The sequence below is a fragment of the Crocodylus siamensis genome, chromosome 5, assembly GCF_052110815.1.
Source record: "Crocodylus siamensis isolate JL-2025a chromosome 5, ASM5211081v1, whole genome shotgun sequence".
Classification (NCBI taxonomy): domain Eukaryota; kingdom Metazoa; phylum Chordata; order Crocodylia; family Crocodylidae; genus Crocodylus; species Crocodylus siamensis.
This window is the reverse complement of record NC_143399.1, coordinates 54,652,595-54,668,879: the sequence shown is the minus strand read 5'-3', so window position 1 is coordinate 54,668,879 and position 16,285 is coordinate 54,652,595. Positions and strand designations below refer to the sequence as shown.

Below are 16,285 nucleotides of genomic sequence, written 5' to 3'. Positions count from 1 at the left end.
GAAATTTCTGTGTGTAGAACTGGTCTTACATTATTTAACAAGACAATGTGGGCCTGGAATAAGAAAAATAATGTACTTTCTTTTGTTTTATTTATTTTTTAATCTATTAGCTGACACATTTAACATCTTCATCTTCTAGCTCAATCTTTAGCATTTTTATATGCTATCTTTAAAGTTTTTTAAATATGACCTATAATAGGTGATAACAACTTTTAACAATTAAAATGTATTAACTAACGCATTTTAAAATAAAATGTCAAATGCTATTTTCTTCTTCTAGACAAAGTTTTAGGGTTATCATCAAATTTCATCTTCAAGTTTATTCTGTCTCAGTTTAAAAAATCATCTCATCTCACCTCGCATCCCCCTACGGCCTCTCTAGTGTAGTAAAAGGTTGACACACTTTTCTGTAGTTAGGTGATTCAGGTTTATTGAGGTTAAAAGTATTAGCCTGGATCTATTATGAGTTAACTGTTGTAATTAGCTAACTCACTAATCCAAACTTAACTTTAACATCTTTTCTCAAGCTATATATAGGCTTAGCTATCTACACAACTAGGTTAGATGTAGTGATTTATTGGCTTCAAATCATACTTTTAGTTTAACCAGTATAAGGGTCTGAGAGACCAGGCCCTATAGTAATTTCCTGGTGCTGCCTATGGGTCCTTTTATTTGCCTGTTACCCATTTCCCATTCTGCAAGTGCTGCTAAACAAGCAGATCTTAATTTTTCTCCGGTTCTAAATGCTTTAGGGTCCAATGCTGTAACTATGCATACAGTGATATACTACTCACCTAGCTACATTTACTCACATGTTTAAGCATTTAAAGTACCAAGCCATTATTCCCATTATTCCTCTATTCAAAGAGCATTTGTATACATGTTCATTAAAAATATAGATCTCTGCCTTTGCTGTCCTCACCCCACCATAAATAGAGGACCACCACATGGCAGCTCCCTGCACATGTTTTTTTTGGCCTGAGTATTCCCAGCACACAACAGGAACAACACACTGTTCACTATGCTTTGCTCCTACTTATGAGAGAATGGTAAGCAGGTAGGATTTGACCTAAAACAACATACAGGAAACCCTCGCTATTCACGGATTCAGCATTCACAGTATCAAAAATTCACGAATGCCGTACCTGCATCTTAAATACACTTACAGAAGCTCCTCAGGAGCTCTGCACTTGCCACCACCAGGCTCTCGCCACCAGTACTGGGCTCCCACTGTCACCAGTGCAGCCATGTCCCCCCTCCCAGCCACCAGGGGCACTACATTTATGACGTTCATGAATAAAGTGCCACATTCATGGATTCGGCATTCGCGGGGATCTCAAGAACATATTCCCAGCAAATGGCAAGGGTCACCTGTATTTATTTTCCTATCACCTGGACAAAGTTTAAAGATACTGCATTCAGAACAAGTTATTACACATAATGCACTAAGACAATAATTTACAGATAGATCTCCTCAGGTATATGTGGCTAGCAATGGTCAAAGGTGACTTAACTTCTGAATGGTCCCACGTATGTACATTTTATAAAACAGTTTCGTTATAAAAAATAAATAAATATATAATAATACCTTAACTGTCCACATCCCAGGTTCTGGATCTTTTACATTTACAACCTTTGCAGAATTATGGATGTTTAGCAACTCATTCAAGCCAGATCCTTTTGTCATTTGTTTACCTAAAAGACATTTAAACACATATTTCTCTTAGTTTCTTCTACATACTGATATACTATTAATTGATATATCATTAAATTAGCTGGACCCTTTATGGTATTCCTAACACTCACAAACCTTAGAACTTTGGAAATTTTTGGTCAGGTTCCTGAGTGATTTTAACTTTCGCACTCATTTGGAAACTTTAATAACTTCCCATGACCATGATAAAGAACAAAATAATCTTTTTAAAAAATCTGAAATCTCTGAAAATCTCAACGTAGATCTTTCAGGCCTTTCTCTAGTTGACTAAAATAGGTCTTTTTCATGATACAGGACTCATCCCTTATGAATGCAATCCTGGAACAAGGACAAAAGATCCCATTCTCCATTATCAACATTTTAACAAACTTTATTTTCAGTGAGAAATGCATGCTTAAGAGTTGCTTACTCTCAAATCATTCTTTTCCAATATACTTCAAAAATACTTTAAAGCTTCATGGAGAAGTTTTTCCTTTTGAAAAGGAAATACTGAAACAGACACTCATCTTGAATATTGCTGTGTAAATTCTAGTGAGGTTAATGGATTATTATGGAGATTTACATCAGTACGACAGACATCAGAATTTGATTAGAGATGTAAGATCTTTAGAGTTATACGAATTTCTTGTTTTCCTGCTTGTTCATAAACAAAAAAGTATGGAAAATTACACATATTTTGGGTATAAACACAGGATATTGCCGTCTCTAGGACTATTGATATAGCAGCCTTCAGGCAAATTAAAATGTAAGCAAGTTAATTGAAAACATAAATGCACACAGCATTTATGAATGCTTAGCTATTAAGTCCACAGGAATCACTCAAAATGTGACTAAACTACTGACTAATTTTTTGAATATTTACTCTTGCTCTTTCCCCATAAATGAGGTTTGAAAACAGTACAAAGAAGGTGTTTTAAAGCCTTCATCAGGGAGTTGGGTGTTGGCTACAGCCAAGGCTGGGGACTTTGACTAGAGTATGCCAATAAGCGTGCTGGAACCAAAGCTGGTGGTTCCTGGGTAGAGGGTCCTCCCCTCTGCTCCGGGTCAGATGGGTCACCATATTTGGGGTCAAAAAGGAATTTTGTCTCATGGTCAGATTAGTACGGACTGTGGGGGGGTTTTGCTTTCCTCTGTCGCAGGGGCATGGCCCTCTCCCCGGGACCTCTTGAACATATATTGACATTTCATAGAAGCGGGACATTGGCTGTCCTGGTTCCCCTGCTTTACCTATGGCGGGTTAGGTGGTTAGGTCTGTGTTTTGTAAGGGTTGATGGTATCTTATGTAGAGTTTAGATTATGGTTTTCATGGGATGGTTTGAATAGGGATGATCCTGTCTCAGGCAGGGGCTTGGACTAGAAGGCCTCTGGAGGTCCCTTCCAGCCTTACTTCTCTATGGGCACTTTTACACATGCTCCAACATGTTCTGATTCAGAGCATACTTGAATAATCAAGTCTGCTGGAGTGTTCTAATCAGAACACTACTGCAGGCTGCAGCACCTCATGTATTCAGTGTCTGCCCATTTCAAAATGCTGGCAGCGGCACTTTAACTAAAGCTTGTCAAACAAGTTTTAGTTAAAGTGCCTCTGCTGCCATTTTGAAACATGGGACATTAAATACGTGAGCTGATATGGGAACTTTAATTTGAGTGGCTCCTGAGAGCTTTTTGAGCACATGTATAGGTGCATTATGATTCTTTGACTTAGTGATGTTCTCACTGGAGTCAATAAGATTTTACCACTGGGCTAAATTTTGCTCAAAGCTGTCTCAGCAGACTTTGAGAGTGATTCCACTGACTTTAGCTAAGATCATTTCAGTACCAGTTTTTTGGTAGCATAACTTCTGTCAGAAGCCTGACGAAATACAATTCTTGACCTGCTGATACAGTTTTCTGCCTAAAGCTTCTTTTGCTCTTGGGGGACAGTTTTTTTATACTAGCACAAAACACAGTTTTGCCATTAAAGCAGTGTCCCCATCAGTAGTATTTTGCAAATATAGTATATCAGATATTGCTGATATACTATATTCTGTTCAAGCTGTTGCTCCAACACTTTGAAGAGAAAAGAGCCCATAGAAAGCAAGCAGCTCCCAAACCACCCAACCATGATATATACATTTGTAACCACTGCCACAGATCATGCAAATCTTGGACTGGACTATTCAGTTGCATGAGACACCACAAACCATCTACATAATAGGCTTCAATATCCATCATTTCCCATAGGCAAAAGGATGCCAAATAAGTATATCAGCATTCCTTTACCAGTAAAGCTTTCCTAGTATAAACAATTATCTGGTTATTCTAGAACCATTGCCATGGAACTAAAGTATATTTAGTCTACTGATCTCTATGGGAGCAGGATGCAATCTTTTTGCTTAGGGATTTTTGCAAAGGAGAGCTTCCCCCCCCCCCCCCCCGGCCCCTCAAATGTGGAAAAATATCTCACCTAATGGATCTCGAATTTCAATTACTGGAGAAGGTCCACTCAATGACACCGTAACTTCTTTTAAACTGGGATCAAAAGGGATTTGCCAGTTGTTCACTGCCATACCCAAATGGTCTGTGGATAGAAGATGCACTTTGGAGGCCTGCACTGCTTCTTCTACCCACTTCAACACCTAGAACAGAAAACATCATTGATGTCACAAGACAGCCTATAAAATTTTCCTGGTACCAGTTAATGCAAACTGGAGATCTTGCTTTTACTAATGGCCCCATCACCATCAGCTGAGGCTGCCCTTGCTCCAGCCTCCAGCTCTGGGACCCTCCCCCCACCCTGAGCAGCACAGGGCCAGGGCTGGGGCCAGTGTGGGGCTGGAGGCACCGGCACTGGGCAATGACCCTAGATGTGGGGGGAAGGGACGAAAGCAGTGGGCCCCAACCCTGACCCTGGCCCCAATCTTGGGCCCAGCTCAGCTCCGCTCCCTCCCAATCCCTGTGAGGTCTCAGCCCCAGCCTCACTCCCTGCCCCCCTGGCCCTTCCCCCTCCCTCCACCCCTTCCCCCGCAGACTTTCCTGCTGGGGGGTGCATGCATGTACACACAGTAGGCCCCTCCCCACAAAAAAAAGTCTCCCTCTGCCTATGCTGGCAGGTAACAAACCCCTATCTAGATTACATTTATCCCATTCTAGAGATTTGGGGGTTTTTTTAAGTGTCTAATAATCCAGCTGTGCTGATTAATGCAGATGGTACAAGCTACTTTGAAAACAAATCTTAGAATCAGCAGGATATGTCATGTCCACTCACAACATAATGTTCTCCCAGAGACACATTCTAGGAGAAAAAGCTCCTAGACCTTTGTTCATAATAGCCAAGGTTAGCTGACTTGCAGGACGTACTGCAATGTGCAGTGTTTGGCATGTCTTATAGTTGAGAGGGGATTTTAATGTGGTTTTAAATGGGAAATAACCTTGTCAGGAAGACAGGAACCTAATTTTTGTTTCAATTTGGGAATTTATGGCAGAGATGTGTAGAATGTTCGGGAAGCAACTCTTTCTCGATTTAGGGGAATATATCAATATAACTCTATTAATTCAAATTCATATTATGCTTATGCCCAGAAAACTCTTCCATAAAGAAAAAGGCAAACCTGCAAGTTATTAGACATATGCATAAAGTTTTGCATGCAAGTAGTCTCATTGACCTTAAATTCCTCTGAAGCCAAATGATGAAACTCACTTTTGATTACTTCAGTGCAACTGCCTGTGTGCACATAAAGTTAAGCATATGTGCAAGTGTTTGCAATACTGGGTCCAGTATTTATACAAGGGATTCTCTCAATGTTTCCTTTAATCTAGATGAATCTTCTTTACTGGTGTGTACCCTCATTAACTGTGGGATAAAAGGCTGGGAAATTTATTCATTTACTTTCCCATTTGAACACAAATACTTTCTTGTAATCATAACAAAAGGAAAATGTTAGCCTGCCAGTTAGCAAACAGATGTACAAACTCAGTGAACAAGCTTAGATTTGTGCATTGTTGTAGATCTCTATACTCATAATTGGCTAATCTAATCATGTCCTAAGACATGTCATTCTACTGAGTAAAAGAATGTCTTAAAATCACGTTTGATTCACCCTGGACCATAAAACAAATATCCCTCCAGGAGGTGAGGCTCTTCAGCCCTTGGCTTCTTTACCAAGGCATCTGACATGGGCACTGATTAGAGGTACCTATTATGAAGATCTGTTCAGGATGAAATGGGGCCTTGTTTCACAGAGAAGCCATATAGTAGCCAATGGACCAGCAAACACTCATGCACTACATGGAAGAGACAACAGGCATGCAAATGTTGCAGGGTGTACACGCCTGCCGTGGGTAGGTTTACTTTAGAGTAATTTAGGATCTCTCACCCCCTGCTGCCTGGCTGACAGGGAGCAAAACTGCTCCCAGTAATCCATCTACGCATGCCATAACAGCATAGTAAGTAATCGCAAGTAAATTTGCTACTTGTATTTATATTTACAGGTAGCAAATTTACTCATGATTAGAGCAAATTACTGCACAGTGGACGCATCTACACAAGACGCTACATTGCTGTAGTGTTGGCAGGTATGAATTGTGATGCCAACACTCGTGCCAATACTCAAAGCTCATTGCTACTGCACAGTAGGGTCAGAAATGACCTGTGCACTGCCATAAATGTGCAGTAACAGTAGCACTTCAGCAAGTATTAAATGACTGTGTAGTAACAACTGATTAGTCAGGCACATGTGTAGACACACCCAGTATATGTCTGTACATGTAGATGGTGACGCTTACTGTGCAGTAATTTGCTCTAATCTCAAGTATGGCATCTCATGTAGATTCACCCAATGAAAAGCTGAAGGGCATTTCTGGGATAAATCACGGCACTCATCTCCAAGTATGTCACAGCTACACACTGTATCCTCAGGCGGGCTGTAATTTAGGTATATTAATCATAGATGGGGAAAGTGGCTCAATCAAACAAAACAAAGGAACCAACACCCAAATCTGAACTTTCAGTCAGAATTCCCAGTTTTTAACACAAGAAAAATTTTAAATTTTCACATGCCTCTGTATCTCCTGCATATTTAAATCAAGAAACAACTATAGCTAAGGTACTTATATAACCCATCACCACCTGTCTCAGTAGCTCACAATCTTTTAAAATATTTTATCTCATTTTGCAAATGGAGAACTCTGGCACAGAAATACAAACTGATTTTCCAAAGTCACAAAGGAAGTCTAACACAGCAGGAAACTGAACCCAAGTCTTGCAAATCCTCACTGTGAATGCCATTTTGTGCAACATGTTCCAAACAAAAAGTGAGCAACTTGTAGGCTTTTGTGAAAGCAGACTAGCTGAAGTCACTGGCAACATGAAGAGTATGGGAAAAATTAGCAGGGAAAATAGATTAAGGGCATAGGTAGGACATGTCTATTTTTTGGACAGCAATGTGAATTGTTAGGTGTTTAGTTTGAACAACTAAACCTGTGAAGGTTCAACCAGTACATGCAACTGTTAAAGTTTTGCACTTCCTGCTTATTGTTGACACCAACAGGCAGCAGACTACAATACAGAAGACAGAGCAGTGTCTCCTCCTTTAAACTAAAGTTTGGATTAACTGAGTAAACTAAACAGAAATCAACTCAATTTATGGAAATACAGCAGTTACCAGACAATGACAATTCTCATTTTAATAAGGTCAGCACTTCATTAGCTCCAAATTACTTCTCTGGCTACTACAGTGGTTCAGAAATACAGTTCATGGGCCGGGGGGAAGATAAAGGATTACAATAAGACTTAGACATAAAGGGTGGATTTAGAAAGAGAATATGACAATGCATTGATAGATAAAGAATCTGTGGAATGAAAATAGATCCAGCAAAGAAAATGTAGAAAAATCAAATGAAAATAAAGGCATTACTAGCATAAATGTATCAGTGCTTTATAAATTAATCCTTTTTCCTAGATGTGTATTGGTGAAAATTTTTTACTCAAGGGGCATGTTTACATGAGACACTTTACCTTACAGTAGAGCTAATTACTGCATAGTAAGCATCACCATCTACATGTGCTGTTACTGCACAGTCATTTCCTCTAATGCGCAGTTAATTTGCTACCTGAAAATGCAAGTAGAAAATTAACTGCTGAGTATTTGCTGTGCAGTACAACAAGTATAGACAGCTGACCAGGAGCAAATGTGCTCCTAGTCAGCCAGGCAGCAGGGGGTGAGAGACTGCTCCCTGCCCCACAGAAGCTACCTGCTGCTTGGGTGGGCTCTACCACCAGAGCCCAGGCGGAGACAGTGTCCCCCTGCCCTAGCATCAGGGAGCTCCCAGCCCCTGCTCCACAATCAGGATTGCAAAGTGGGAGCTAGGAACTCCCTGCACAGGGACAGTTCTCCACCCAACCTGCCCCTGAGTGTGACAGTTTCCAGTCAGCCCAAAACTGCATGGGGAAGTCTGCATATATAGCCTAGAGTTGGATGGGGACTGTCCCATTTTGGGTAGTCTCCAGTCAGCTTTGGGCTGCATGTGTAGACTTCCCCACACAGCCCAGGGCTGGCCAGGGTCTGTCAGTCAGTGGCAGGTCCCAGCCCCACAGCTTTTTCCCAATCCCATGCCCCAATCAGGCAATTGAGGCATGGGACTTGGAAACAGCTGCAGAGGAGGGGCAGGTCCCAGCTCCCAGCCCTGATTTACCAGTGGGGCAGCTAGCAGCGAGCCCCCAGCTGGGCAGGGAATCCCACACTGGAATCCTCACCCACCTAGCAGCTCCTGGGGGCAGGAAGCAGTGTCTCAGCCCCCAACAGGAGACAGCTGTCTCTTGGCCCCAAGCTCCCTGCCATCTCCTGGTCTAACACCTGTGGGATCCTAGAGCTCCCCCAGCTGCTTCAGGGTACCAGTCCAGGGCCTGAGGGAGCAGGACCAGACTGCTGCCAGGAGCAGCAAATCTGCTCCCAAATCCCTACTCATGCTGACAGTTGCCTAGGGCGGGTTTACTCTAAAGTAATTTACTCCAGAGTAAACCCACCCCGCAGCATTTGCGTGTGTAGACACACCCAAGCACTATCACCCCTCAGTCACCTGTTTGGTCAGCAAACCAGAGAAGAAGCCAGGTGTAAAAAACATAGCCCCCAATGCCCAGTTTTAAAACTTCAGTCATAAAATTCTCAACTCCCCCTATAAACTGTTTTTCTAGACAATGTTCAGCTACCACCTGATAACACCCAGTAAACATTCTACAATGGTTCATTACTTCATTAGGCTAGAATCTATCTCTACATTCAGTAAAGGGCACCTACTCAGATGTCCCATATTTTAAAGAAAATGTTGTTTATGCACCTAAGGGTTTATAAATTCGAAGTTGCCTGGAACGCACTGTTATCTAGGCCTCTTCATACAGAAAGTGATATGCATTTATTTGAAAGAAACACAAAGAAACAATGCCTTTCATAGATTTCATAGACATCAGGGCTGGAAGGGACCTCAGGAAATCATCGAGTCCAGCCCCCTGCCCAAAGGGCAGGAAGTCAGCTGGGGTCATAGGATCCCAGCAAGACAAGCATCCAATTTACTCTTGAAGGTGTTCAATGTAGGTGCTTGAACCACCTCCGCTGGCAGACTGTTCCAGACCTTGGGGGCTCGGACAGTAAAGAAATTCTTCCTTATGTCCAGCCTGAAACAGTCTTGCAGGAGTTTGTGACCATTCGACCTCGTCATCCCTTGGGGCGCTCTGGTGAACAAACATTCCCCCAGATCCTGGTGGTCACCCCTGATAAACTTATAGGTGGCCATCAGATCACCCCTGAGCCTACGCTTTTCCAGGCTAAAGAGTCCCATGTCTCTCAGCCTATCATCGTAAGATCTGTTTTCCTGACCTCCGATCATGCGCGTGGCTCTCCTCTGGACTCTCTCAAGCTTCTCCACACCCTTTTTGAATTGTGGAGCCCAAAACTGGACGCAGTACTCCAGCTGTGGCCTCACCAAGGCCGAGTACAAGGGGAGAATGACGTCCCGGGATTTGCTCGAGAAGCATCTATGGATGCAAGCCAGCGTTTTGGTGGCTTTACTAGCCGCAGCATCGCATTGCAGGCTCATGTTCATCTTGTGGTCAATGATGACCCCCAAGTCTCTTTCTTCTGCAGTGCTATCCAACGTAGCACTGCCAAGCCTATAAGAATGCTGCAGGTTTTTCCTCGCAAGGTGGAGAACCCTGCATTTTTCGGTGTTAAACACCATCAGGTTCTCGTCTGCCCATTTGCTGAGCTTGTCCAGGTCAGCCTGGATCACCCGCCTATCTTCTGGCGTGGATGCTTTGCCCCAAAGTTTGGTGTCATCGGCGAACTTGGCCAGTCCACTCCTGACTCCAATGTCCACATAATTAATGAAAATGTTGAACAGTATGGGTCCAAGGACAGAGCCTTGAGGGACCCCACTGGTCACAGGGCACCATGATGAGCGACTGCCATCAATTACAACCCTCTGGGTCTGACCACAGAGCCAATTTCCCAGCCAGCGGATCGTGGTGGAGCCAAGGCCACAACTGGCCAGTTTGGCCAAGAGGTGATCATGGGATACCAGACTTTTGGAAATGTTATAGTTGGAGGGTTTAAGGATTATATATTTCACTGTGATTCCCTCCAGCATGGCAGTAAATCTGGGGAAAAATAATATAAAATGTACCGGGTTTGTAAAGCAAGAAGGAGATAACATTGTATGTATGAAATGGAATGCATCAACTACATAGTTACCAACGCACAATAGAAGACAGATTGTTGGGATAGTGGGAGGAGACAACTGGAATCAATTTCCTGGTTTGTTTCAATGAATCTAGAGGACAAAATTAGCAGTGCTCCCCTCTTAAGAGAAGGGAAGTTGATTTTTTTTCCACACACTTGTCCTTCCCTATCTTCCCCTCCTTATAAATTAAAAAAAAGCTTCCTGTAAAAACCTAGCTGAAAAGGTACTGGTTTAATATAAGGAATAAGAACCCATATGAGAATGGCCTTTAAAGAAGTTAAACTCAATTTTGATCAAGGCAAAAAAGAAAGGTATTGAAACCACTAAAAAAATCTGCATTTTAATACTTCTTTGGTTTGAAACATCTTAAAAACTCCCGAAGATTTTTTGTAAAACAAAAAGCATTCAATCCAGGTCAATGGTCGTTATAGTAATTTACACCATCTGAGTTAGCACATAGCAGGTACTCTGAACTAAAGTTCATAACAGCACTGAGCAATTTGCAAGTTTTCCAGGTCCTGCTGTTGCTGGACAGTTCAGAAGCAATGAAAACAATGACTTGGAGAAAAGGAATTTGAACATATTCCAAGGTTCAGTTCCAGTCTGGGACAGAGGTTCACATCAGTTCTTGTACTTATTGATTTGTCCATCTCTCATTCCTAACAGAAACATTATCTACATGCTGTAGCCTTATAGTTATCTTGAAAACAATGGTTCCAATAGATTGCACACAGGGCTAGGAGCTGGGTTTATCTGAATTTAACAAAAGCATGTGTTATTTGATGTTAAGTCACAGGTGTAAAATGAAGAAATAATAATAATAATTATACACACACGTTTTAATCATCAAGAATACAGAGACAAAGTGACTGACAGCATCAATTCTTTCTTAGTTATTTAAAAAAGAAGCAGCATAATTTAAACTGTACATTGTTGCAGAGGTTCAAACTGACAACCACTGAAGAAGGCACTTTTCTGATCATTAATTTCTGATAATTGCTAAATGGCAAGAGACAGCTGATGTTGGGTCTCCCTCAATATATGTCGGTATTCCTGATGAATATAGTGAGCGTGCAATTTTTGAGACATCCTAGGCTAATTTTGTTCCATCTTTTATCAAAGAAAGGAAGTTAGACTAAAGCTAGGCAGAAGGCAGGGTAAAAAATGCCTCTTACAGACTAACTGAATCAGAGGTGCATAAGCTTTAGCAAGCAAGAGCTCACTTCAGATATTCCACCTGTTGAAATGTTTAGCTTATCCCCTGCCTGAGTCCCTGAAATGCAGTTAAAAAGAAAAGTTGGATGGGGCCCTCTGTTCACTGTTTCTTTGACTTAGGCTTAAGCGGTGCTTGTACACATGATGATGTCATACTGTAAGTGTGACAAAAATTTCCCTTTTTGTGGCTTAATGGCATCACACATTACATGTACATGAGTTTTAGGGGTTTTAAATGAGTTTGCATTGTTGCAAACTAAATTACAGCCTGATGCAGTTTAGTTTTCCGTGCTGCAACTTGGAACATTGCAGCCATTAGTCAGCTCGCCCCCCAATCCCCTGGCCACGGGAGACGCAGGCAGGCTCCACAGAAAAAAAGGATTGGGCCCCTCACTGCTTCTGCCCGCTCCTGCAGTTGGCAGGATGCCTGTGAGGGGCAACAAGGAAATGGGCTGGCTTGCCCCTGGGGCAGCACAGAGAGGTGGCAGGAGGGTGGCAGGAAGGTGACTGGATGTGCTGGCAGCCAGAGAAGGCAGTGGGGAAGGTGTATGAGGCGCAGGGCTGGCCAGATGGGCCACTAGCTTCCCCAAGCTTGCCTAGGCTTCCAGCACCCCATGCATCATCACCGCCACCTTCTCTAACCTCCAGCACACCCAGCCATGCTCCTGCCACTTCCCTGTGCTGCCCCAGCAGAAAGTCAGCCCATTCCTGAATGGCCCCAGGTGTCCTGCTGGACGTGGGAGCCTGCTGAAGGCAAAAGCAGTGAGGAGCCCAATCCCTTTTCTTTTTTTTTTTGCAGAGCCCACCCAAGTCTCCTGCAGCCAGGGGCTGGGCTGACAGATTAATGGCACAGATTCCCTGGCCATGGGAAAGGCAGGCAGGCTCCATAAAAAAAAAAAAAAAAAAAAAAAAAAAGATCAGGCTCTTCACTGCTTTTGGCTTCAACAGGCACCTGTGGCTTCCAGGACAACAACATATATACAATAATGGAAAAACAAAGCCCACCATTTCAATTAAAAACTCACCATTTCAATTTGGGGGGATATAGAATGCAACCCTAGGAACTAAAACCCCATCACATGTACAAGCACCCAAGGTTATGATGATGGTGTGTTACAAAAGCAGGCACATTAACATTTGCAGAAGGGCTTTGACCAGGGTGGAACAGGAACACATTTTGGCACCTAAAAGGCACCAGCTTTGACAATTTCACCATATTGTGAAGTTTAATTAGTTCTAGTTATCTAGGTCCTGTAAACAAGGCCCAGGGAGCTAAGAGAGAAGGAGACCCTACTTCCACCTTTACACAAGAAAACTGTTCTGTTGCCCCATCTACATGAGACACTGACTGTGCTCATTACACTGCGCAGTATCGTCACATGGCACAAAGTCTGATATGATGCCACTGCACAGTAGTAACGAGCTACTATGCAGTAGTAACAAGCAACTGTGCAATCAGCATCACCAAAAAGCCATTTGGGGATGCTACTCTGCTATAACTCCAGTAACTGGAGTTACTGAACAGTCATTTGGCACTTGTGTATGCAAGGGCTAAGTGACTGCACAGTAACAACTGCACAGTCCATGTCTCATGTAGATGTAGCCTATAACTGCAAGATTATCAGCATTATAAAAACCTAGAAGCAGTTATTAGGTTTCAGAAGTATGTATATACCTACCTGTACATTACAGTACTGCTTTCTAAGATTGCCTTGTATGGCTCTATTTTCACGTGTTGATAATTTTACCAAATGTTACACAGTTTGGGATGAAAGAAACTGGGAGTAAGTAGAGACAAGGAGCTGTTGAGGGAAATGATCATGGCAAGGTATGAGGGAAGACCTGGCTATGGATGAGATTAGGTTTTACTAAACAAGGGAACTAGAACTGGGATGAGAAGTCTGAGGAGTGGAGACTGAAACTGCCTAAGTGAGGAGAACAGAATTCAGATGAGAATCTGGGGCAAGGAACAGACAGGATTTACAAAAGGTCAGGTAGTAATACAAAGGGGTAGTATTTGAGGGGAACAGGCAGAAGAATCTGTTCCATCAGGGCACACTCATCTAGAACCTAGAATGAAAGCCAAGATTCCCAAGTCTCACCATTCATAGCATCATAGAACCATAGAAAATAAAGGTTGGAAGGGACATCAGAAGGTCATCTAGTCCAACCCTCTGCTCAAAGCAGGACCAGCCACAACTAGATCATCCCAACCAAGGCTTTGTCTAGCTGAGTCTTAGAAATCTCCACAGATGGTTATTCCACAGCCTCTCTGGGTAACCTGTTCCAATGTTTTACTACCCTCCCAAGTGAGAAAATTATCCCTAATACCTAACTTAAACTTCCCTTGCTGCAAATCAAGACCATTGCTTCTTGTTCTGTCATCTGCCACCACTGAGAACAGTCCAGCTCCATCCTCTTTGGAACCACCCTGCAGGTAGTTAAAGGCTGCTATTAAACCCCTCCTCTGTCTTCTCTTTTCCATACTAAATTAGCCCAGTTCCCTCAGCCTCTCCTCAGAAGTCATGTGCTCCAGCCCCCTAACCATTTATGTTGTCCTCCACTGTCTCCAATTTGTCTACATCCCTTCTACAGTGGGGGGGGGGGCAAAACTGGACACAGGACTTCAGATGTGGCCTCACCAGTGCTGAATAGAGGGAGCAAATTCCTCTGTTGTGGGCAAATATCTGTGAATCCCACTGGCATAATATCTCACCCTACTCAAGTGCTGGGTCACAGAACTATCATCCTCTAGCAGTTACTGTATTAGCTAAATTGATAAAGACTGCTCTGGAAATACAGCAAGCTCTGGACCCAGTTGATGAACCATGTGAGTGTCAGCATGATGCTACATGATGGAATTTTAAGATTTTTTTAAATTTGTTTTTTTTTTAAACTGTAATACACTACACATATAAATACTACCTAAGTAACACTATTGGGGTTGCAACCCATGAAACCTTATTGTGGTGGCCTGTGAGTAAACGTTAAGATGAAATTATGTCATGATTGCAGAAGGTGCAAGGCATATGGTGAATAAGGCAGGAGACTTAGAAAGAGAACAAATGAGCTCATAGCTGAGGTAGCTGAATGCTGTCTTTGGAAATCTGATTCCATGCCCAAGATCTGGAGAAAAAAAATACCAAATAGTTTCTCACTGCATAAGTGCAATCCCATCTGTGGTAAATGAGGCAGGGATTCAGAGGATGGAATACTTGATTATGCACTATAAATCCAACATAAAGAGGGAATAAATTAAGGTCACACCAGCAATTTCTACTTCTGAATTTCCTGACCATCAAATGGTTAATTTTAAAACTTGAATACGGTTATTATACTACACATTGTAAATAATGTTATAGTTTATATAGAAGTGACATAATTTTCACATGCACTATTTTATGTGCTGACAGTTTATATTAATATATACTTTATAGCACAAGCATTGTTCTTAAAGGATAATCAAGACTTGAGCTTTCTGCATAGGACATCTGGAGAAACTATAATTAAGTAATGAAATAGTTAACTTAAAAATTCTTTTTGCTTGTACTGTTTGAGAAACGTTCTTGTGACTTAGAATAAACAAATGGGAATAGAGTCCATGCTCCATATATTTTCCAGGTTTCAGTACACATTCCAGTGGATGACCTGACAATGGGATATGTTGCAAGAACAAAATCCCTGCAGAAATGCTGTAAATTATTTCTGAATCTAACCTCCCCTTCTCCAATAATATTCATCAAGTCACATTTTGACAAAATTACAACTGATCTAGTAAGGATCCTAAAAGGTAAAGGAAAAAAATCTACTTCAGACAGAACAACTGCAAAATATTTAGGAAGGAAGTATGGGTGAGGGTATCCCAAAATCACTGCCTATACTTTGGAAACTTAAAAAGAAATCACACTAGTAAGTTATTGCCAGCACAGCTGGATTATCTGTTGGCTTAAATTTTCAGACTTGAACTTGAAAACTCTCAATATATACATGTTTGGAAACTGAAGCTGTGTCTGCACTAAAACAAAGTCCCTGTTTGTTCTTTATTAGTGCACTCTATTTCTAATACAATTGGATTATTAGCAAGGTGTGTATTTTGTAATTTAAGTCAAATTATGTATTTATGTATCCCTTTTCATATATTGTCATGAGCAATAATGGTTTTGAAGGCCACATGCTACCATCAGGGACTTGTGTGCAATTCTAGAACCTTTAGCCAGCTTGTGCAGAGCTCACTAACCTGGGTGCTACTAAATAATTCAGGCCTATCTAGGCACTTATATGATGCCCATTACCACATTATCTTACCCCTGCAGTTATTAGCAAAGTGCTGGGCAAACATAGCTCCACAAGTGGAAAGTAATGTAAAATCTGTGTAAGGCTCCTGGTGGCGTGGAAGCCCCCAGACATCCACAGAGCCTGTCACCTTATTATAGAAGCAAATCAGTCGTAACTTGCTCTTGATGAATCTACGCTGCTTGTGATCAACTTGTTCTTCTCTAGATGCTCTACAAAAGGTTCCTTGAGGACCTGCTCCATGATCTTTCCATGTATCAAGGTCAGGCTGGCTGGTCTGTAATTCTTCCTTTCCTTAAAGATAGGCACTATATTTGCCCTTTTTCAATCATCCAGTATCTCGTCTAACCT

At 42.0% G+C, this 16,285-nt stretch overlaps 1 protein-coding gene across 5 annotated transcripts in view; it reads right to left on the bottom strand.

The window, feature by feature from the left end:
• Positions 1–16,285, bottom strand: part of HMCN1 (hemicentin 1) — a 356,272-nt gene that overhangs the window by 256,822 nt on the left and 83,165 nt on the right. For all 5 annotated transcript variants that reach the window (XM_090048332.1, XM_090048334.1, XM_090048335.1 and 2 more), the window contains exons 5-6: positions 4,161–4,332; positions 1,589–1,695 (exon numbers count right to left, since the gene is read on the bottom strand). In XM_090048332.1, the coding sequence (XP_089904458.1) occupies positions 1,589–1,695; positions 4,161–4,332 (279 nt within the window). The remainder of the gene's footprint in view (positions 1–1,588; positions 1,696–4,160; positions 4,333–16,285) is intronic.